This window comes from Theobroma cacao, chromosome 4 (assembly GCF_000208745.1).
Source record: "Theobroma cacao cultivar B97-61/B2 chromosome 4, Criollo_cocoa_genome_V2, whole genome shotgun sequence".
Taxonomy (NCBI): domain Eukaryota; kingdom Viridiplantae; phylum Streptophyta; class Magnoliopsida; order Malvales; family Malvaceae; genus Theobroma; species Theobroma cacao.
The window spans coordinates 14,029,443-14,052,774 of record NC_030853.1 but is presented as its reverse complement, the minus strand read 5'-3'; the positions used below and the strand labels follow the sequence as shown (position 1 = coordinate 14,052,774).

At 33.1% G+C, this 23,332-nt stretch overlaps 1 protein-coding gene across 1 annotated transcript; it reads left to right on the top strand.

The window, feature by feature from the left end:
* On the top strand, positions 918 to 22,185 carry LOC18507258 (polyvinylalcohol dehydrogenase). Its single transcript, XM_018118870.1, has 4 exons — positions 918 to 1,004; positions 1,121 to 1,608; positions 20,842 to 21,442; positions 21,542 to 22,185. The coding sequence occupies exons 1-4, from the start codon at positions 918 to 920 to the stop codon at positions 21,998 to 22,000; spliced, it is 1,635 nt and encodes a 544-aa protein (XP_017974359.1). The 3' UTR covers positions 22,001 to 22,185.

The window sequence follows — 23,332 nt, the reverse complement described above, 5'->3', positions numbered from 1 at the left end:
CATAGATTATAGATTATAGGTAATCCAATAATATATAGTCAATATTAGCATACTTGAACATCATTGATAATCCAACAAATTAGAGCGTCTGACCCTGTTTGGACCTTTTGCAAAAGGTGTTTTTCAAGTAGAGTTCTTTTGAAAGTGTTTTAAAGAAAAACTCTACTTAATATGATGTACTTTAATACTAATTAATTAATTACTTTTTGGTAATTGTGTAACTATATAAAATACAAATCCAACAAAAGCAAGTTTAATTTAAGAACAAGTGTATACTTTGTGTGGTTGACTAATCCAAACTGTTTGGCCTAAAACTCGTGTCTAGTATCAATTTAATTAAATAACCAATATATAATTGCTAACTTTTATTTTTATTTTTGGCCAATTTCTAACTTTTGTTATTAAATTACATTATCACATTCATTTTCTTAAGCGAAAAAGTCGTTGTATATATAATGGAGCCGAGATGTTAGCCCATAAGCTGGGGATCAATCCGCCCATTCATCTTCTATTTGCTTAGATGAATAAGGCCTTACGATGCAATGGGTCTATGAGTTAGCCCAAGAATATATATTCGTTGTTGAAATGATTTGAAGGGGCTGGATGATTTATATTCACTGAGCTTAGAAATTTGTGAGTATAGATTCCGTTTTCCAATTTTGAGTTTGTGCACCGCACGTTACTCCTTGCAACATGTGCTTTCATCTATCACAATATCAGACGTCCCCTTCACAATTTAAAACACAAGGTCAAATAATCAAATCCCATGACTTGCAGAGGAGAAAAAGAAATCATTGGCCGATAGAGTCAAACCAATAAGATAAAGATTATTGAGTTATTACAATTCTGTTTGATGGCTACGTTCTCTGATATAAATTCAAATGGTTATATCATATATCAACATAAATTCAATTTCAATGGCGGCTCATGTATACCGCCATAATGTTCTTCTCATGTTTCTATTTTCTTTTCCATTTTTGAACAGAACATTTGCACAATTTGGGGTAAGTCTCTCTCTTATTAAATCCTATTGACAAATTCCTATATGCATAATTTTCCATTTTTCCCATTCTTTTGATTCCAAGTGATATTAATATTTCTGGACGGTTGTCGTTTGCAGTGGAACTCAGTTATAAAAGAGCAGAAGTCTTCACAAAACTGGTTGAACCATGGTGGGGACTTGTATAACAGGAGATATGCTGAAAAAGAGACTAGGATCAGCCCTGAAACAGTTTCCAGGCTGCGGTTGAAATGGGAATTCTATGCAGGCAAAGACATAACAGCTACACCTGCAATTTTCAATGGAATCCTTTATTTTCCAAGCTGGAATGGAAACATCTATGCTGTTGAAGCAGCTGATGGATCCCTTGTTTGGGAGAAAAACTTGCATGAGTTAACTGGCCTTACCGGTACCGGTTTTCTTATCAACGTTAATTGGACAGTTGCAAGAGCAACACCAACCATAGCAGATGACTTGCTTATCATTGGAATCTCTGGCCCTGCTATTGTTATTGCTGTTGAAAGATTAACTGGTGAGCTTGTTTGGTCAACCCAGCTGGATAACCATGCTACAGGTGTTATTACCATGTCTGGAACTTACTACAAAGGGTTAGTCAACTTATTATCACTCTTGAGTTAATTTTTTTTGTCCTTCCTTATTATCTTCTGATCTTAGGAAAGGTTTTGTGCACTGAAATTATATATCTCTTATACTCAGAAAGTATTCTACCAGAGTTACAGGTTTTAGTTTGGGCCAATCAGGAACAATATAAAAACATCGTGACTAATGAGTTTGATTACAATAATTCAAGGTCGACAGTTGAGCTACAACAGAAAACTGCTTAGATTCTGCCTTTTCTGACTTTAAAAGCAGTGCGATACATTATGCTGCAATTTAATGGAAACAATTCAGCTTTGTCGGCAATGTCTTGTCTGACTTTTTAAGAAAATCCAATCAATTAGATAATGCCATCGGGCTGGATGCATGATTCAATCTCGGGCTTACAATTAGTGAGAAGTCAACTAGAGGCAATAGAATAGCTTAAAAGTCTGTTCGGTGAACTTTTTTTAATTTAAAAATTATTATGAGGTTTTTATTAAAATTAATTCAAAATTGTTTGGCATTAAGTTTTAATTTTGTTTAAAATTATCATAAAGAGTATTCTTTTTAAAGGGTAATGTTAAAATTATTTTTATTAGATGAGGATATTTTTTAAACAAAAATAAACATTCTTTTATGTTTTTAAAAAAAGAGAAGAGAAAACTTATTTTTAGAGCTTTTCTAGAAGTTATTTTTATAAGAATTTCTCAAAATCTTGTTTATCTTGATTAAAAGAGATAATTAAATTGAAAAACAACTGAGCTAAACATGCACTAAATTATATTTTTTTGTTTTCGAAAAAGTCAGAAAATGAAAGATATGGCTTTAAGTGTGTGGCAAATGTCATTTTCCCAAAGATTTTTTTCTCTCCAACTAATTATGCTGTGTAATGGGTTTACTCGAATAATCTTAGCATATAATGAAGATTTGGACTGCACTTTGAACTAGCCTTAGAATATAATGAGAGGAAGATTAGTTTGTTTTTTAATAAGATTTTTTGCAGTAAAAGATGTATAAGAGACTTGAACTCTTTTATGAAATAGAAAGAATAGATTTCATAACTAGTTGTCTTTTGTCCTGTATTAGAATGATCTTTATCTTGAATATTTTTTAAAAAATTTTCTCAAAAAATGTATATATCTTCAATTGGTGGTGATTCAACCAATCAATTTGTTTTCTTAATTGTAAATATTGAGAATATATCTTTTGGACATCATTAAATACCATTGAAAGCCTTTACGAAAGAAAGATAGCCTTTGAAAAGTGTTGAGTTTTAAGTTGACTAGAATTTTAGATCTTATTTGATTAGGATTATTGTTTGTGTACAACATTGAGTAGTTGTATAGTTTTAAACTTTTTATTTCACATCGAGTCCTAATCATATTCTACTTTAAACTTTTATACTATAAAAGTGGATCTCTAAACTTTAGAATTGCAAGTAGTGCTTTGAGAGCTTTAAAGAGGGAACATCTTGTAACTCTGTCTTTTGCTCTAGGTGGAGCTAGAGTAGTTTAAGTGAGTGTTCTTGGGAAGTTATAGAGAAAGAGTGTGTAAGGGATCTTGGGTTGGTTTGGGGAACCATAGAGGTCAATTTATTGTCTTTTAATTTTTCAATAATAGAAAGAACAGTTTCACTTCATGGACATAGGCAAGAGGCCAAACCATGTAAATTCTTGTGTTTTTCTATTTGCTTGATTTCTCTAGGTTTTATCTTTGTTGATTCTTGGATAATTTTCACAACAAACTGGTATCAGAGCTTCAGGTTCCGTAAATTCAAAATTCAACAAGGATGTCGAAAGTTACTAGTTCTACGAATTTTTCAATTGAGAAGTTTGATGGGAAGACTAGTTTCACGTAGTGGTAGAGAAGGATGAAAGATCTCCTTGTGCAATAAGATTTAATGCACCCCTTGCTAGGAAAAGAGGAAGGGCAACCAGATGACATGAAGGATGTTGAATGGGCAGAGTTGGAGTAAAGGCGTGTGAGCATTATTCGGCTTTGCATTAGAGATAACGTGTTTAACCATGTTACTGATGAGGATTCTGCTCCAAGATTATGGGCAAAGTTAGAGAAGATTTACTTGGCGAAAAGTTTTTTCAACAAGTTGCAGCCTAGGCGAAAGTTGTATCGCTTAAAGATGGAGGAGAATGGAGACCTCATGAAGCATATGAATGAATTTGATGGGATCATTGATCAGTTGAAGAAGGTTGATGTGAAGGTGAAGGAAGAGGAAAAGGCACTGTTGTTCCTAGCATCGCTTCCGAATTCCTATGAGGTATTTGTGGAATCTCTGATATGTGGAGTGGATACAATAACATTAGAACAAGCACAAGCAATGTTAATATCTCGTGAAGCCCGAAAGAAACGTAAAGAAGGGGATAGAGATCCAAGTGGCTTGGCATTGGTAATTGAGGTTCCGAAGTCGGGGCGTTGTAAAGACACTTGGGCGTTATGAAAGACACCAATCATGACGAGGTTGAAAACCTCACTAAGGTGAATCACCAATCTTGGCAAGGTTGAAAACCCCATTAAGGTGAAAAATAGCCAAAATCCCACTTTGGTTGGCTAGGCCAAAGATACTAAAACCTCTTACTCTTTAAAAGAGTCTAGAGAAATAAGCACTCCTACTTAAGAAAATATTATTTATTAACTCTCAACTTTGAATGTCTTACAATTAAGCTTGAGGGTCCTATTTATAGTATTATAAGCCCAAATCCTAATAAAACTCTACTTCTAGTTATCTAATACAATTAGAATGATTAATAAGAGATTTAAATAAAATAAGTGTTCTATTCCTAAATAGAACATGACTATCCTAATCAAATACTAATTCTTAAAAGTATTAAAATAAAAGTAAGAAAAGAATCTCAATCTAAATAAAATTAAGAAAATAAATCCTAAATCAACTAAATTAGCAAAAAATTAAATTTAATAAAATACAATCCTAGACGCTCCTGCGCCATTCTCCTCGGGTAAAAAAAAAACACTCGACTCTGACGAGTAAGCCTTGACATACTTTTCGTTGATGTTTGAATCCATATATTGTCATAGTCCATACCAACCATTTGATCAATTCATCCATTGTTTTGAAGGTTATTTTCCATTCATCTCCAAGTCGTATTTGAATTTGTTGATATCCTTTCTTCAAATCGATCTTCAAAAACACTCTAGAGCCAATGATCATGTCATTCAATCAAGGGATAGGAAAATCATACTTAACTGTAGTCTTGTTAACGGCATGGTTGTCCACAAAGCTTCTCGATAAGTTTCCCGAACTTTGGTTGATCAATTTTGTCTGACCATATATGGGTGAAGATACTTCATTCTCCTTGGAGACTAATAAGAGACATAAATGGTTTGACTCACAATAAGCTTTGTTTAAGCCAGACATAGTGATGAGTGTTTTATCTTCCTCTTGTCTCTTTGGTCGGTCTTCTGGCTTTAATGAAGTTAACATAATTTTTACTCCATCCTTAATGAAAGAATAAGTATTCTTGTATCCATCATAATGAGCTTGACGATCATATTGTCATGGGCGTCTTAACAATAAGTGGCAAGTGTCCATTGGAATAACATCACACTAGACTTCATCTTCATACTTATTTTCAATAGAGAATTGAACACAACAATGCTTTGGTACCTTAACTTCATTTCCTTTTCTCAGCCATTGTAACTTGTAAGGATGAGGATGTACTTCAGTTGGAAGTTTCAACTTTTCCACCATGTAGTTGGTTACAACATTTTCACAGCTTCCACTATATATAATGACATTACAAACCTTCCCTTGAGATGTGCACCTTGTATAGAATATGTTGTGACGTAGCCAACTTTCATCGTCTGTCATCATAGCAGTGTTAAGGTTACGACGAACAATAAGAGCTTCTCCATGGTCAGCAAAAACTTCTTCTATCTCTTCGTTGTTGAATATTTCTAGCTCATTGTCTACTTTTTCTAGTCTAGGTTCTTCCATGACTTCTTCTTCAACTAAAGAGATAATTCTTCGATTTGGATAATCAGAAGCAATATGCCCAAATCCTTGGCATTTGAAGCACTTTTTGTTGACATTAGAAGTACGAGTAGAAGTAGTCTCTTTATTGTTTAGAGTTTTGGAAGAGTTTACCTTTAGAGGTGGAATGGTTGCTGAACTCTGTCTCTCACGGTTTGAGGTGGAATCTTTCTGTCTAGATGAACTCACTGAGGTTTTTCGTAATTGTTGTTTCTCAACCTTAAACGCTAATTTGATGACATCATTTAGGTTCCAATATAGTTGTAGTTGAACAACATCTGCAATTTCAACATTACAGTTTGTTCTTCTAGCTCATGGACATCGCGCTTCATGTGAAGTTGTTTAAACTCCATTGTATATTCTTCCACCAACATTGTTTTTTGCCTCAAGTTATGAAATTTGATAAAAATTTCTTGTTGATAATGCTCAGAAAGGAACTTACGCTTGAGTTCTCAATGCATTTTATCCCATGTTCTGATCTTATTGCGTCCTTCTCTTTCTTGTTGCCTTTTGAGATTTTTCCACCAAATAGAAGCGTGCTTCTTCAATTTAATTGCCACAAGCTTCACACGTTTTTCATCAGGAATATCTTTGAGCTCAAAAACTCTTTCCACTGTGTAGAGCCAATCAAGAAAGTAATCAGGATGAAGTCTTCCTTCAAATTTAGGAATGTCGACTTTGATTCCTAAATCTCTAGTAGCAGTAGTTCTTAAGCGACGAATAGGTACTTCTTCATCAGAGGATAAATTTTGATGAAACAGGTTGGTGTCATTCTTTTCATCACTGGAGCTGCTATTGTTGATTTGAGCATCACGTCTTGCAAGTTGCTCTTGTAATTCTTGAATTTGCTGACGTAGTTCTGCAATCTCAATCTCGTGACAATTTTGACGTCTTGGCGAAATTTTATTGTATGATGATGATGATGTGGTGATGTAGAGAAAACAAAAAAAAAATGATGATATAACTTATAAAGCAATAAATAAAATTACCCGAACAGGGAGTATCGAAACTTGATAATGAACATTAACTTATGCAGTGAACAATGATCCTCCCGCTCTGATACCAAACTAACGCCGGGGCATTGTAAAGACACCTGGGCATTGTGAAAGACACCAATCGTGGCGAGGTTGAAAACTTCACTAAGGTGAATCACCAATCTTGGCAAGGTTGAAAATCCCACTAAGGTGAAAAATAGCCAAAATCCCACTTTGGTTGGCTAGGCCAAAGATACTAAAACCTCTTACTCTTTAAAAGAGTCTAGAGAAATAAGCACTCCTACTTAAGAAAATATTATTTATTAACTCTCAACTCTGAATGTCTTACAACTAAGCTTAAGGGTCCTATTTATAGTATTATAGGCCTAAATCCTACTAAAACTCAACTTCTAGTTATCTAATACAATTAGAATGATTAATAAGAGATTTAAATAAAATAAGTGTTCTATTCCTAAATAGAACATGACTATCTTAATCAAATACTAATTCTTAATAGTATTAAAATAAAATAAGAAAAGAATCATAATCTAAATAAAATAAAGAAAATAAATCCTAAATCAACTAAATTAGCAATAAACTAAATTTAATAAAATACAATCCTAGACACTCTTGCGTCAGGTTCGTAGGAGGAAGTCAACTGGTAAGGGATCTAAGGGTGGCAAGTCTAGATCCAACAATGTTCAGTGCTTTCAATGCAAAGGGTATGAACATATTAAAAGGGATTGTACTACAAAAAGAGATTAAAGTAACAAGAACAAAGGTGAGTGTGCTTTCGTTGCTGAAGGTGATGATTATGATGTCCTTGCAATCTAAGAAAATAAGGATGCAAATTATGATTGGTATTTAGATTCTACTTCTACCACTCACGTATGTTATCAAAAAGATTGTTTTGATTTACTTCAAGAAGGGATGGCTGAGAATTTGACTTTAGGTAATAAGTCAATAGTGAAGGTCATGGGTCTTAAAGTGGTGAAAATCAAAATGTTTGATGGGGTTGTGGGATCTTTGGGTGGTGTGGCCTATGTCCTAGAGATGCGTAAGATTCTAATATCATTGAGCCTGTTAGACTCCAAAAGGTATGGATATTTTGCTTGTGATAGAGTGGTAAAAGTCACACAAGGCAACATGATCCTGATGAGGGAATTTGTATAATGGCTTGTATTGTCTAGAATGTGAGGCCCTGAAAGGATGGGAACAATGCATAGGAGATAATAGCTACCAAAGTGAGATTTCATTTGCCAAGGAGGTGATGGAAGGTTCCGATGGTGTAGACGGTGGTGAAAGGACGAAAAATCTTGTCAGTAATGAATTGGAAGGGTTGTCGAGGTCTCTTTTCGAAGTCAATTAATGCCATTGACTTGATGACTACACAAGTGCATTGGCCGCGTTGTAGAATTGAGTGTTGGACCATGCTGAATTCGGTATGTGTAGTCGTGGTAATTATAAAGGCTAATGATTTGGAAAGTCTTATGCTTGGAGAGTTGTTAAAGTTGTTGGAAAGTAGGTGGAGTTAGGAAGTTACGATTAAGTGCGACTGGTGGAAAAGGTTTAAGGAGTTTGAATTCAAGGCAAAGGTGAAGATTTGTTCAGTTTTAGGTTGACTAGAATTCTAGATCTTATTTGATTAGAATTCTTGTTTGTGTACAACATTGAGTAGTTGTATGGTTTTAAACTTCTTATTCCACATCGAGTCTTAATCACATTCTACTTTGGACTTTTATACTATAAAAGTGGATCTCTAGGCTTTAGAATTGCAAGTAGTGCTTTGAGAGCTCTAGAGAGGGAACACCTTGTAATTTTGTCTTTTGCTTTAGGTGGAGCTTGAGTGGTTTGGGTGAGTGTTCTTGGGAAGTTATAGAGAAAGAGTGTGCAAAGGATCTTGGGTTGGTTTGGGGAACCATAGAGGTCAATTTATTGTAATTTAATTTCTCAATAATAGAAAGAATAGTTTTACTTCGTGGACGTAGGCAAGAGGCCGAACCATGTAAATTCTCGTGTTTTTCAATTTGCTTGATTTCTCTGGGTTTTATCTTTGTTGATTCTTGGACAATTTTCACAACAAAAAAATTTGAATTTCTCAATTTCTTCATGTTAGTCGACTAACCTTATGAAATTTCCAAATTTTTTATTAAATAAAAAATATTTTATTTTTTAGAATATTTGACTTTTCCTTTTAACCTATAGAATTTGAAATGTGCAAAATTTGATGTTTACAATGTGACGCAAATGCCACTTTTAGGCTTATTTTGCCCCCAACAATTATGATGCATGAAGGATTTAATGTGTTTAATAGAATAACCTTAGGATATAATGAAGCCTCTATTTAATTGCATTGCACGTTAGTGAATTCAAACCATTAAACACTTCTTGATGAGAGGCAAAATAATCTTTCCTATACAATATATTTTTTGTAATAAAAGATGTTTAACTGACTTGATCTATTTCAAAGAACAAAGACCATTGATATTAAAACTAGTTCTCATTTAGTGTGTGTTGGAATGATCTCTATTTTGGATGTTTATAAAAATTTCCTTAAGAGACATATGCTGATGCCTTGATTGGTAACAAACCCAATGAAAATACAATTGGTATGGGTGCTTCTTAGAGTACTAAAGATTTAAAATGGTGTGAAGGTTTTGTTGACAATGAGGTGTTGCACTAGTCGGATTTTTGTGTTATTGTTTAATGGATTGATTTTTTAGATTCTGATACAATAGTTGATGATTTCTATGAGAAAGGTATATAGAGGATATTGAAATTAGAAAAATTTTTGGAAGAAATTTCTTGATTATTTTCAAGAATCTACAGATGAAGGCCTATAGGGATGCAAGTTGCAAGCGATTATCCCATTGGTTTAGTGGCTTCAAAGATTGGTCACCGGACTTGGAGTTTATGATATTGCTGATTTTTAATGTTTGGGATCCTCATTCATGCATTAAATTCCACCATTTTTCAAAATGTGGTCAGTCTATTTAGTGAATGTATTAGCATAGGAGAGGAATTGTTGTCAATTTAATACACGTAAGTATGCATATCGAATAAGTAATATAAATAATAAATTTAGAATTGTATCCAACAACGATTTGGTCCTAATTATTCATTAAATACTAAAATTATGATAGGCCAATCTTATTCAAGTAACTTGATTTTGTAGAAAATTAATTAAAACAAAATTGAATAAAAAACTAAATTAATTAACCAAAACTAAAAATTCACTAGAAAAAAGTAATAGATTAAAACCTACGATTATGGGTTCATTCAACACTTCATATGACATCTATTTCTCTCAATATTTATTATTCATGCGTGGTTTTGCTAACTTAGAATCCAAACCTATGCATAAGTCTCCATTGAGTCCAAACCTATGCATAAGTCTCCATTGAGATGCTTGCACAAATATCTAACTTAATTGAATCACTATATGTCTATAGAAACCAATTTAACAAAGTTCATTATGTTAGTGTTTTAATTTGGCTATGTATGGCATTTAGGTGTTTGTTTAGCCTAATTGTGAATAAGATCACCTAAGTAATGTGAACATATACTATCCAAATCTTAATCCAATCTAAAATCACTCGGTCAAGTCTCATCCAGATTCTCAAATCATTCAATTACTGGACAGACAATCAAAAGCAATAAGAATAGGTTTGAATAAACAAAACTATACCTATTCATAATAAATAAAAGAAAAATGAATATTTAAACTACATGTTGAAATCCAACACAATCCTAGAAAAAGTAAATTAGTTCATACTAAAAAATAAAAACATAATCGAAAGAAAGTTATCCATCAAAACAAGTCTAAGAAAGTTAAAGAAAAACAAAAGTTGATAGAGAAACAAAGAGTTGTCAATTCTTGAATCTTCAATCTTCCTTGATTTTCTTAGCTTTCTTGCATGTTTGATGGCTTCTTTTTCTCTAGAGAACCCTAGCTTAATTGTCTTTGAAGTTTATCTCAAAAGCCCCCTTAAATAGTCCCTCAAACCCTAGTATTTTAAAAACCCACTAAAACTGAATGTCGAGATACTGGGCTGGCGCCATGACACCACTTCTTGATGATTTTTCTCTATGATCCCGATTGAACTAGGTAAAGTGGTAAACATGATAGTTGTAGCCCTCTCTCTTTGATTTCCAATGGTCTAAAAATGATGTTGATTGAACTTCTATAATGCAAGTTATGATAAAAATACTAGAACATGTGCAGGAGAAACATTGGCCACTCTTGCACTCTTTTTCACCTATTGAAGCCTTTTTCTTTGCACACCTACAAGCACAATTAAAGCAATAAACTTAACTCAATACTACCTAAATTAAAAGAAAATTAACATAAAACTAAAATAAAACATCTTAAAATAAATCAGCTGAACATGATTTAAACTAAACTAAGATAAACAACTAAAATACCTAATTCCTAACCTAACTCTCAAAAACTTAGCCAATTTAATACTCAAAATGTAGCAAAATAACCCTATAGAATATAGTTATCACACACCCTCAAACTTACTATTTTGCTAGTCCTCAAGCAAAACCTAAGATAAAAATAACATAACACAGTTGAAAACATCAAAGTAAAAGTAGGTTGCACCAAGTCATTGATCATTTTAATTTCCTCATCAATTATCTCATTTTTCAAACTCAAAGTAAAATACAAATATTATCAAAGTTCACATTACATTTAAATGCAAGCTCATTTTCAAATGAATTCCCATGTGTGTGTGAAATCTCTTACAATGAATATCTTACATTTTGGATAGGTTTATGTTCATGCAAACTTCTTTTCATCTTCCTCTCCACTAATGCAGGCTAGCACTTAAGGATACTTAGGACTTTATTCAGCTTATAACATATGGCTAGGGTCAAGGTAGGATATGGGATAATATGTAGCTCAAATCACTCTAAGCACGTAATTGTTCTAGGACCTATATAACCTTATTTTTTTCACTGAGTACACCTTTTTCTTTTCCTTTCACTTTTCATTCATCAAACATATTTTTTTTCTCAATTCAATACCCCAAACTTGTGTTTTTCATTGGTAATAGGATGAATGCTTCATAAAAATTTTGCATTTTTCTCTACACTTTATCTTTTCCACTTTTTCATCAACTAGCTCAACATATATTTCTTAAAATAATATATATGCTTAAGAGTGAGGGTCAAAGAATTAGAAAATTGCTCAAAGGCTATGCTAATTTTTTCATGTGTTTAATCAAAGATAAGGACAATTTAAGCTTAAAGGGGTAAACTAGGGATAAAAATGTAACTAAGTTAGCTCGAAAGGCTTAATCGGTCTAAAGATGGCCTAAGTCATTTCTCTAAGTATAGCCCATGATTTCGCCTCAAAGAAGAGTCAAACAAATTCTAAAACTCCAAACATGATTTAAAAACTTTACATTTACATAAGCTTTCTCTAAAGGTGCACAGTACTTCAATGCAAGAGATATAGTGCTCAATTATGGAAATCTCATCCTATCATGACAATAAACATAAGAATTCACATAACACTCAAACAATATTCATGCTTACTATGTGAAAAAGATTAACAAGATAATTGGTTATCATCATTGGAATGGTGAATTAAATAAATTGGCACAACTAACTCTAGTTTAAAATCTTAAAATATGCATAAGATTAAAAAAATTTAATGAAAATAAACTAACCTAAAAGCAGCACAAAAACAAATAACTATAAAACCTTAACCTAAACCTAAATTGCACATTGTCCTCAATGTGAAAAGATAAAAAAAAATAAGGAAAATAAACTCCCCTATCAATGGTGTTAGTGCATTGAAAGTTCTAATTTTCTTTCTCTTCATCTTCATGCTTTTCAAACCTACATACTCAATAAAACAAGCTAGGGGGAGTTATAACTATTTATTTAAACAAAAGAAATAAAAACTAACAAAATAACAACTAAATCTAAAAGAATATAGCTTGGGTTGCCTCATAAGAAGCGTTTTTTATAGTCAATAGATTGTTGAGCCAGTTCTTGACAATTTTTCTTTATGATCCCCTTCGAACTGAATAAAATAGTAAAAATAAAAGTTGTAGCCCTCTCTTTTATATTTCCAATGGTTCAACAATTACACCAATCGGACTTCTAGGATGCAAGTTATGAGAAAAATACTAAATCATGTGCAGAAGAAACATTGGCCACTATTGCACTCTTTTTCACCTATTGAAACCCTAATTATTTGCATACCTACAAGCACAATAAAAGTAACAAGCTTAACTCAATACTAACTAAACTAAAAGCAAATTAACATAAAACTAAAATAAAATAGCTTAAATTAAATAAGCCCAACATGATTTAAATTAAACTAAGGTAAACAACTAAAATACATAATTCTTAACCTAACTCTTAAGAACTTAGCCAATTTAATGCTCAAAATGCGGCAACATATCTCTATAAAATAGAGTTATTAGGAATCATTGAAATTTTGTGCCTTTGAAACAACAATAATTTTTGGTGCTAACTGGCTCAGAAGGTAGAATAAAGGAAAATATTCTTTTGAATATTGAGGAAAATTGGTACAAGGTGCATATAGAGGAATTTCACCCTGATTGTGTGAAATTCACAACTTATGGTGAGTGGAATAGTGAAACCCAATCAAGGAAAGATCCTTTGTAGAGAACATAAGTGGTATTACAAGATCGAGATCTTAACGGTTTAAAGGGGAGAATTGCAGAAGTGGGGTACCAAAATTTATTAATAGCGTTAATGTTAAGTTTAGGGGATTTCTATCACACAAAATGATGAAGAGGGAGCCATCACATTGAAGAAGTTGGGGTGTTGAGGAATTGGGAGAGGAAGATAGTAGACAAAAGTGCAAAAGGAAGAAAAGAATCCAAGTCTGAGTCAAGGTCTGTTAGTACTACATAGCCCGACCTAAGGGAATGAGCTGCTAGTTTAGGTAATAGTATTAAACTTAATGAAGTTAGAGATATTAAGCCAAACATGGGAAAAAAAGGGTGGAAAAAAATTTAGGCCAATATTGATAAAAAAGTATATAAGTTTCAAAAGAATAAGGGAAACCATTAGGTTAGACAACAACACAATTCCTGTAAGAGACCTGAATCAAAACCAATAAAAGGGTCAAAGAGGGGATATAATGGAAGTGGGCTAAAGATAAGGCCATAGCATGCTTGAGACTGAAATGGGCTAAAGCTTTCAAATAGAAAGTCAAACCATGAAGTGGCTTACTTTGGGTTCTAAATGGTGCATTGCGGGTTTAACTAAAAGGTGATGGAAGGCAAAAATTCAGAGATAGCTAGAAATGTAGGTGAAAGAGTTTGGGTTGTTGAAAAAAAAATAATTAAGAGGTAAATGATGCAGATTAAGAGGATGAATTTGAGTCCCATTACATATGTGATAAAATAGCATGGGTAAGTAAGCTTCTTGATGTTGATAAAGGGAGGAAAAAAGGAAAAACTCAAAAAAAAAAAAAGAGGAAATAAGAAAAATACAATAGGAAATTTATTAGGAAAACCAACACTTGAAAGCCTTATGGCTTACGCCTCCACATCTAATAGGGATTTTTTAAACAAAAATGTACTAATTAGGAAAGAAGTTGAGGAAATGTTTAATTTGGGGTGAACAACTCGATTTGATGCTCGTATGTGATGAAGCTCAAATGGTTGAATGAATACTCAACCTTGAAGAGGTAGATGCAAATTAATGATCTAGAAGTATTTTGTGATTTTCAAGACATAAATAATTTTTTGGTGAGTCAAATTATCTTAGGTGTCTTCTTAACAAGTTTTGGCATGTGGATGATGTTGAATAAGTGCATGAATAATGGTTGGATGATCAAAGCAATTACTTACTGGCTAAGATAAGAATGTTTTCCATTATTGTTAGTCTTACATTCAAAAGGAACATTTTCGATTATGGGAGTTCTAGTGCTTTATCAATGTGATTGATAGCTTGTGTAAAATGATTGTCGAAACTACATTAGTTCATACTCTGTGCACTTTTAGAAAAATTAGGGGTGGAACGATTCAAAATTCTCTTTGTACAGTGGTGATTGGGGAAGTTTTACGTTTACTAGGCTATCAGCAAAGCTTTTTTGTTCTTATGGAGTTTTATGCTTTTTGTTTCATTGCTACTTGTTGAGCTTTATGAGTTATGCTATCTTATTTTTGGGTTCAGTGTAAAAAAGAATATTATGGGTAGGTTATTTCCATTGATGCATACAAGATGGGCAACATTATGTTGAGTTTGTTATTGGGTTGGATTTGATGGAAAAAGATAGCTTCCATTATGTGCACTTTTTTCATGGTTTTTTTGTGGTATGGTTATTAGGGTGTGGTATTTTTGTTTTCATAAGGAGGATGTTAGATGCTAGTTTTGATCATGTGTATGAAGTGAATATCTTGTGTACAGTGGTCATGCTTTTATGTATGAGTAATTTAATATGTATAGACTATCTGTTTCCTTTTCACAAGGTCTAGTATTTTTCCATTGATCATCTCATGTATAAGCTCTTGATATGTAATAATATTGACTTTGATTGAGGAAAAAAGTCTCAGTAGTGAAAGCAAGCCTAATCACCTTTAGTGTTATTCAACTTGGAATCTATGAGGATCATCATTGAAGGTTGCACATTTAGACAACTTGAGGTTTGCATCAACTTAAGCTTGGTGGGATAAATATTTCATTCGTAGAATATTGTGACCTTTTGATTTTGGCATCAAAGGCTTAAAGGTTTAATAATCTTCTACCTATTAGTTAGGGTAATCTACATTAAATGACTAATGATTCACTTGCTTGAAGGAAAAATTTTAATTATTCATTACCTTTGTGTAACTTTTCCCAACACTTTCAAGTTGTTGTAAATTTGTACAAAAAATTAACATGTCATCTACACATAAGTATATGATGACAGCTTTTTCATTGTTGAACTTACCATTGAAATGTTGGTCGATTGATTAATATTGTAATTATTAGATGAAGAAGCTTGTGAAATATATCCAAAAGAGGGGGTGAATTGGATTTTCAAGCTAAAGTTTTCTCCTTTCCATCACGATCATTTAAAATTCAAAACTTTAAGCATAGATCAACAAGATAAACACATTTAAAGTTGATCACAACAAATGAAAAGAGAAAAGAAAAGAGAAAAACACTTAACCAGGATTTTATAGAGGTTCGGCTTTGATGGTGCCTACGTCCCTCTCCATGGTATTTCAAGGAGTTTGAATCCATTAAAGATGCTGCCTTTCTCAGTAGGTTTAGGCATAACCCTTACAATCATTATTTTTTCAAGGTTAAAGCATAACTTATCACAAATCACTACCTTTTCACAAGTTAAAGCACAACCTTTCTACCTTTTGCAATTGAGGTATAACCAAGCTTGCTTTTTAAGGCTCAAGTTTAACCTATCTACCTTTTCAAGGAGGTATAACCTTTACAATAGAGGATCACAAGATGAAATGCCTCTAGCTAGGCTAATCTTTGAGTACAAGGCTACGAAGCAAGGATAAAAGAAGTTAAGCTCTCGACTAGTGCTCTATTTTTTGAGGATTTATAGAGTGAAAGAGACATGATCTTGAGAATAAAGCTTTTCTCTTCTCTTGGAATGAAGCACATTTTCCTCTCATTTTCTTAGTTTCTCTTTTGTTTAAAATGGAGCCCTTTGAGGTATATATAGCCTCTCACAAAATCTAACTACTTATATAGAAAAGGGGAATTAAAAAATTCAAACCGTTGGAGCCACTTGATTCAAATCTATTAGTCTTCAGGAATTGAACATTGTCTAATGTGAAGTCAATTCTTCATGCTTTAGCTTTAGTCCTGGTGCTTTCTGTTCTTCAAGAATTGATCATTTGTCCATCAAGAAGTTGATTTTTCTTGTCATACTTCAAGGTTGAGACATTTTATTTCGTAGGAATCGAGCATTCCTTTCTTGACAAGTCGATTCTTCATAGATTTGGAGCATTGTTTTGAAATTTCAAACTTTGGTTTTCCCGTTAAAATTTCCCATTTAACTTCTTCAACAGCTTTCCATCATTTTTTGCTTCTCTAACACGTTTCCAGCATTTTTTTCATTTTTCCTTAAGAATCGATCATTGGAGACTTGAGAAGTCAACTTTTGCCATCTAGTGCTTCCTCCTTATACTTCTCCCTTAACAAGAATTGACTTTTTGCTTCTTGAGTGCTCGATTCTTCTAGTCCAGTAGCTTTTTATTTTGTAAGAATCGATGGTTCACTCCTTGACAAGTTGATTCCTTCCTATTACAAATAAGAAATATAGTTTTCTATCTTTCAAGAAATTAATACTTTGCTTCTAAAAGTTGATTCTTCTTTGCTGATACTTGTTTTTAAAGCGTTCAAATAATTTCATCTTTCAAAGAAAAGCTTTAAAAACTTTTAAGGGAAAGCTATTTTATTTCAAGGATATTTCTTTTAAGTTTATAAGCATCTTTAAATCATTGAATTTTGTCGTTTCAAAACTAAAGCCAATTTCAAGCCTACTAGTAATCATTTGCTAAAACTATATCATCAAGTTTTTAATGCCATTGCTTGCAAGATTATTTAAGCCAATATAAAGATTTATTTAATTTACACACTTATTCAATCTACTTGCATAGGAAATGCTGTCTAGAATGGGACTCAAGCCCTATAACTTAATCACGTGTGATGGAACCTCAATTTAACATTTAATAAGACATTGAGTCTAGAATTTTAATGAGTCAAAGTACAACATAAGAATGTTGCTACAACCACTCCAGCGCTTGAAACTCTTAAGTCAAAGAAGGGGAGGTTGAGTTTTATACTCTTAATGACCCATAATAGTAAAAAACATTATTGAAGTGCTCATTATAAGGACATTCGCAATGTTGTTCACTTATATAAGTGGAAGTGGTATTGCTTCTAGGAGCTAAAGAATTGGGCCCTTGTAGCAATCATGAAAAGAACACATGAAATGTGGCCAAGAATAGTGCCAAGCATATCGTAAATCAATTTTTTTTGCGTGAGTTTTAAAATTTTATGTGTGGATTAGTTCATGACTAATCATGTCAAACTGGTGTTTGAAAGACTTCAAGTCTCACATGTAGCTTTGATTAACTTGATGACACTTTTCACTAAAGTGGAGGTTTTAATCCAAATAGATACCTTCATATATGTATAAGATTTTCGGAATTATCAAATTTGCTCTGTTTCGAAAATGATGGGGGATTGCTTGATTATTTTCAAAACAAAGGAAATGAAAGGAATAAAAAGATAAATCGATTAAATTTGATGAAATGGTTGATTAAAAGAAAACTTACAATGGTTGATAAGCTAAATCTTTATATTAGTCAACCTAACATGACGCAAAGATGAATTGAAAGACTCTAAGAACAAATTAGTCAACTAAAGCTTTTGCATAATTGATTAATGGTAAATCTCAAAGTAATAATTTGATTTTGGAGTGTATTAGCCAACTAACTAAATGACGTTAGGTGACTATTGGGCAGATTTCTGAGAATCTGAAAGAGGGTTAGTCAACAATTACTTGAGCTAGTCTACTAACTTAAAGAATCTAAAAATTCAAATTTGTAATAACTAGTTTTCTTTCATAAGGTTTATGTAAGTGTATGCCCTAAAAGCTAATCGAATTGGATTAGAGATGCACTTTGTTTCTTGTATTTTGGATTTTTTTATCCTTTTATTAATAAATTATGAGGTATTCACTTTATCAATAAGTCAATGCATCTGAAATAGTTTAGTATTCACTTGTTGAATAAAGCCCTTGGATAAACTTATGCTTTGAAAAGAGATTGTAAAGAGTTATAACTATGGGACTCTTGTGCATCAAAGCATATATCCTAAATTTTCCTAGCCATTGTATTATAGAGACGGGGCATCTATAATGCTCGAAGGTCGGCACGTGTTATGTTTATCGCATTGGTGGGCAATCGATCTCTTAAATTGATAATAAAGGGATACTTAGAACAAACTAGAACAAGTTCACTAAACATGACTTGACAAGAGAATTTCATTTGGTATCTCACTCAAGTGTTTGTAGAGATAATTCTCTAGTGACAGTTGTGTAAATAATCTTTAGACTTGTGACACCATTGTTATCTTGTATATGGAGTGTTATACTTTAATTTCATCTCTCCGAGTCCAAATCAAGGATAATTAAAAAGGATGTCATTTGGTATAATATGAATTATATAAAGGTATATGCATTGTTTGTAGAGAAATCATTAGCCTAAGTGATAAGCAATGGGAAGTATCTTATAGACTACTTGACTTGTGTTTGCTCTTATGCAAATCCTTGGCCAAGGTATAATGAGGATTCAGGAAAAATGAGTTTTCATGGAATCTTCATCTAGCAAATTACAAGGTCAACAAGAAACATGAAAAGACATATAGAGAAAACTCTTTACTCATTCCAAGATACATGATGATGGGATTGAATTACATAGATAAACTGTGCACTAATTAGGTTGGTCAAACCACATTGACCTTTCTAATAGTTGGGGGCTATGATGTGTTCCTAAACACCAATCTTGGTCTATGAGTATATATTGATCAATTAAAGAATTGAGGATTAGTTAAATAAAGATTTGATTAATCTAATTCTACATACGATTTAAGATTACAATTGTACTCATTACCAACATAATTCGAAACCTAATGGGTCACACATATAAGGTGAATTTTCGAAATTAATTTTAGTTCAATTGGATGTGATCTAATTGATTTTATAAAGGCTTAATCCAATTAATTATTGGGAAAAATCAAATATGATTTGATGGAGTATAAAGCAAAAGAGAAATCGACAAAATCCATAAAGCATGGTATTTGCGATTTATATTGGTTGGGCTAGGGATCGACCTAAGCATAAATTAATCTCTTTGGCTTTTGTTTTGGACTTGATTTATTTGTTTTAATATAATTGGACCTAGTTACACATGGGTATGAAAGTTAATTAAATTTATATAATTAAACAAAAGTCCAATTGGGCCCAATTAGCCCAAGGCATCTTCTAATCCTTATAGGACATGAAGTATGTCAATTTACCCTATAAAAGGATCCTTTAGTTGCCCTTGTTCTATAAAGAGACAAAAGAATTCTGAATCTAGTCTCTCATGTTTTGAGATAGGATCACAACCAAAAGAGAAAAACACAACTAAGTTCAAAGTTGAGAGTTTGCTAGTTCAAACATTGGCTAAGGGATTCATTCACTCTTAGTGAAGAGATTTCGGCAAATCATTGTGTGAATTACCATTAGAGGCAGGACAATTATGTTGCTATGGTTTGATAAGTCTTAATTAAGGTATGAGAAAAAAAACAAGGAGGACTCTACCAAAGGAAAGTAGGCATAAAATTTTTAGGTATATGTCGAAATCTTTCTTTTGTGGTTTGTCTAAATTAGTTTCAATTAAAGTGATTTAGGGCTTAGGTGATAAAAAACTTTTAATACTCCACTACCCATGATCTGCCTTAGCATGTTTCAAATCCCCAGTAGTTTAAACTTTCAAAAAGTCAACTTTCTTTCATGAAAGATTGCCAATGACATCTATCTAGATCCGAAAGGTATGTTCTGAATAATTACAATTGAAAAAACGAATTGATTGATCGATTAACCACCAATTGAAGAGATATATCTTTCGAGGAAATTTCACTAATATTGTAAATAGAGATCATTCCAACATACAACAAAAGACAAGTAGTTCTGATTTAAATCCTCTCTATTCGTTGAATTGGATCTAGTCTCTTAAACATCTTCTATTGCAGAAAATCATGTATAAGAAGAATTATTCTGCCTCTCATCAAGAAGTGTTTATTGGTTTAATTTCACTAGTGTAAGGTGCAGTCAAACAAAGACTTCATGTGCAAAGTGCCGTCAAAAAAAGATTTCATTATATCGTAAGGCTATTTGATTAAACTCATTGCAAACTGTAATTAAAGGCGGCAAAATAAACCTAAAGAAAAGTGACATTTGCAGCACACCTTGAACAATTTCTTTCATCTTACTTTCCATAGCCACAAACCGAAAACAATAATCTTTAGGCTCCTAAAGTTTTGGATTTCTGTGGAAATGATGATTTACTTAGTCGAACTTAGCAAATAATTGCATCTACATGTGACTATTATCATTCTCAAAGTAACATCAAAGTATAATTAGAATGACACAATGACCTTGTGCAATGTGCATGTGTTGAAATCTTATCATGTTACTTATATGTCATATCTTCACCGTGTTACTTAATTGTATAATTCAACATTAAGTACTTTGTAACATGTAGGTATTTTTATGTTGGGACATCTTCACAAGAAGAAAGCCTAAGCATTGAGCAATGTTGCACCTTCCGGGGCAGCTTTGCCAAATTAGATGCCCTATCTGGCAGAGTCCTGTGGCAAACATTTACTCTACCTGAGAATTTTGGACAGAAGGGTGAATATGCTGGAGGAGCTATATGGGGAAGCAGCCCGTCAATTGATATTACCAGGAACCTAGTCTATATTGGCACAGGGAACCTGTATTCAGCTCCTCTTCGTATACGCCAATGCCAAGAAGCCGAAAATAATCAAACAGTACCAACTAGTCCTGACAAGTGTATTGAACCGGAAAACCACTCAAATTCAATCCTAGCTCTTGATTTGGACACTGGAACGATCAAATGGTATCGTCAGCTGGGGGGCTATGATGTATGGTTCTTTGCCTGCAACAATCTTTCAACCCCGAATTGTCCTCCTGGTCCTAACCCCGATGCTGATTTTGCTGAGGCGCCAATGATGCTAAGCATCAATGTCAATGGGACTAAGCAAGATATTATTGTTGCCGTTCAGAAGAGCGGATTTGCTTGGGCTCTAAATCGTGATAATGGTAGCCCTATTTGGTCTACTGTAAGTTAGCTTATGCTACATTCTTTTACAGAGGATTCTTTGTATTTACATATATCCCGTAAAGACTTTGCTATTTATAAACAATGCCTGGTTATATAGGAGGCCGGACCTGGTGGCTCTGCTGGAGGAGGTACTTGGGGAGCAGCTACAGATAAGAAGAAGATTTACACAAATATAGCCAATTCGCAATTCAAGAATTTCACTCTGAGACCATCCACAACAAATACAACTGCTGGCGGATGGGTGGCAATGGATGCTGATAACGGCGAAATACTATGGTCAACAGCTGATCCTAGCAATGCCACTGCTAGTGGCCCTGTTACCATTGCTAATGGTGTCCTGTTTTCCGGTTCAACATATAAACAAGGACCTATTTATGCTATTGATGCTGAAAATGGAAAAATTTTGTGGTCATATGACACCGGTGCTACTGTGTATGGTGGAATGTCTGTGAGCAATGGATGCATCTATGTTGGTAGTGGATATAAGGTAAGTTTTGGCGCTGTTATTCCATCCTTTTCTGCTGGAACCTCACTCTTTGCCTTCTGTATGTCCTGAATCTTCAATGGGGTGATATTTGTCCCCATGAGAAGGGGCTATTCTTTGTATTACTGTCTGTTTCTCTTTCAACTACCTGGAGACAGTGATATTCATGCACCATCAGTTTTTATGTAAAAGAAATTTATCTAATTTCTGGGAGATATTTTTATGGCAAAGATTTATTAATGAAAAGTCTCATTTCAGCTCAGAGAACACTTCACTTGTCATTAACAATGGAACAGTTGACATTCGATTCCTAGCAAATTGCTTTTCTGTTCTCGTAGTTTGGTTGCTTTGACATTCGAGCAAGCATAGATCTAATGCTTTTATGATCATTTGTGAAATAAATCAATCCCCAAAAAAAACAAAAAAAGAAAGAAAAAACAATGATACAGACATCTTAAAGTCAAACCTTTTCCTTTCATTTTAATTTCCAATAATAATGGATCCTCTGGGTACCTGCATCACCCTGCAAGATACGAGAACCATATGTAAAAAGCACAATCTTACCTACAACAGTTGGAAGAAATTAATATCCTAGCTATTACAAAAAAATTCCATGTTTCTGTAAGCCTGTAACTTGCTGATCTTCTCTCTAATGCTTCTGTAATTGTTCTATAAGTAAAGCACGCACAGCATTCAAAGAGGTCTTCTGTTTCGATAAATCTAAATGACATATTAAAATGTTGGCCAAGGTACAGTCAAAAAATAAATAAAACGAAAGCTCTTCTCAATGCCCTTTTTTGCTATCTAAATTTTTGTCCCCATTCTTTGAGTTTCAGTAGCTGTAGTAACTGTCCTGCAAGTATAAGCTTCCTCCCTTCTTCACTCTTTATGTAAGAGCAACAAAAGTCCATATAGCCTCAGTTTTCAGCACGGCTTTCATAGTATCTAATTAAGAGTAATTCAAATAGTCTGCTATTAACGGGGTCAAATTTGCTTTATATATATATATATATATATAGTTTCTCTTTCTCCCCTCTCTATTTATTCATGCGCAAATATCAAGATAAGATTAATACCATAAGATATTGGCCATTGTTCTTTAATGATATTTACTATTTTCACCATCCATACCTTCGAAAACAATGCATCCGTAAGCAAAGCTAAATTTACCACAAAGCATCAAATTTTTATTTTTTTGTCTCAAGGAAATACTTTAAATGAACCATGCTGACCGCTGGAATTATTTTCATAGCATTGGCTATAATAATAACTAGTTTAATAGCATTCACATACAGTTTTAGTTCCTACAACTGAATAATCTCATCTATTGGTGTCTATGCCTAATTCCTTAAAAGAAAAGAAAAAGTCTATGCCTCATCCCCCAGTCAATTCCTAACCATTAGG

Excerpts from the sequence above, each read along its gene's own strand:
- LOC18507258 (XM_018118870.1), top strand. The coding sequence starts at position 918 with ATGGCGGCTCATGTATACCGCCATAATGTTCTTCTCATGTTTCTATTT. Across the intron at positions 1,609-20,841 it reads TCTGGAACTTACTACAAAGG|GTATTTTTATGTTGGGACAT; the intron begins GTTAGTCAACTT and ends TGTAACATGTAG. Across the intron at positions 21,443-21,541 it reads GTAGCCCTATTTGGTCTACT|GAGGCCGGACCTGGTGGCTC; the intron begins GTAAGTTAGCTT and ends CTGGTTATATAG.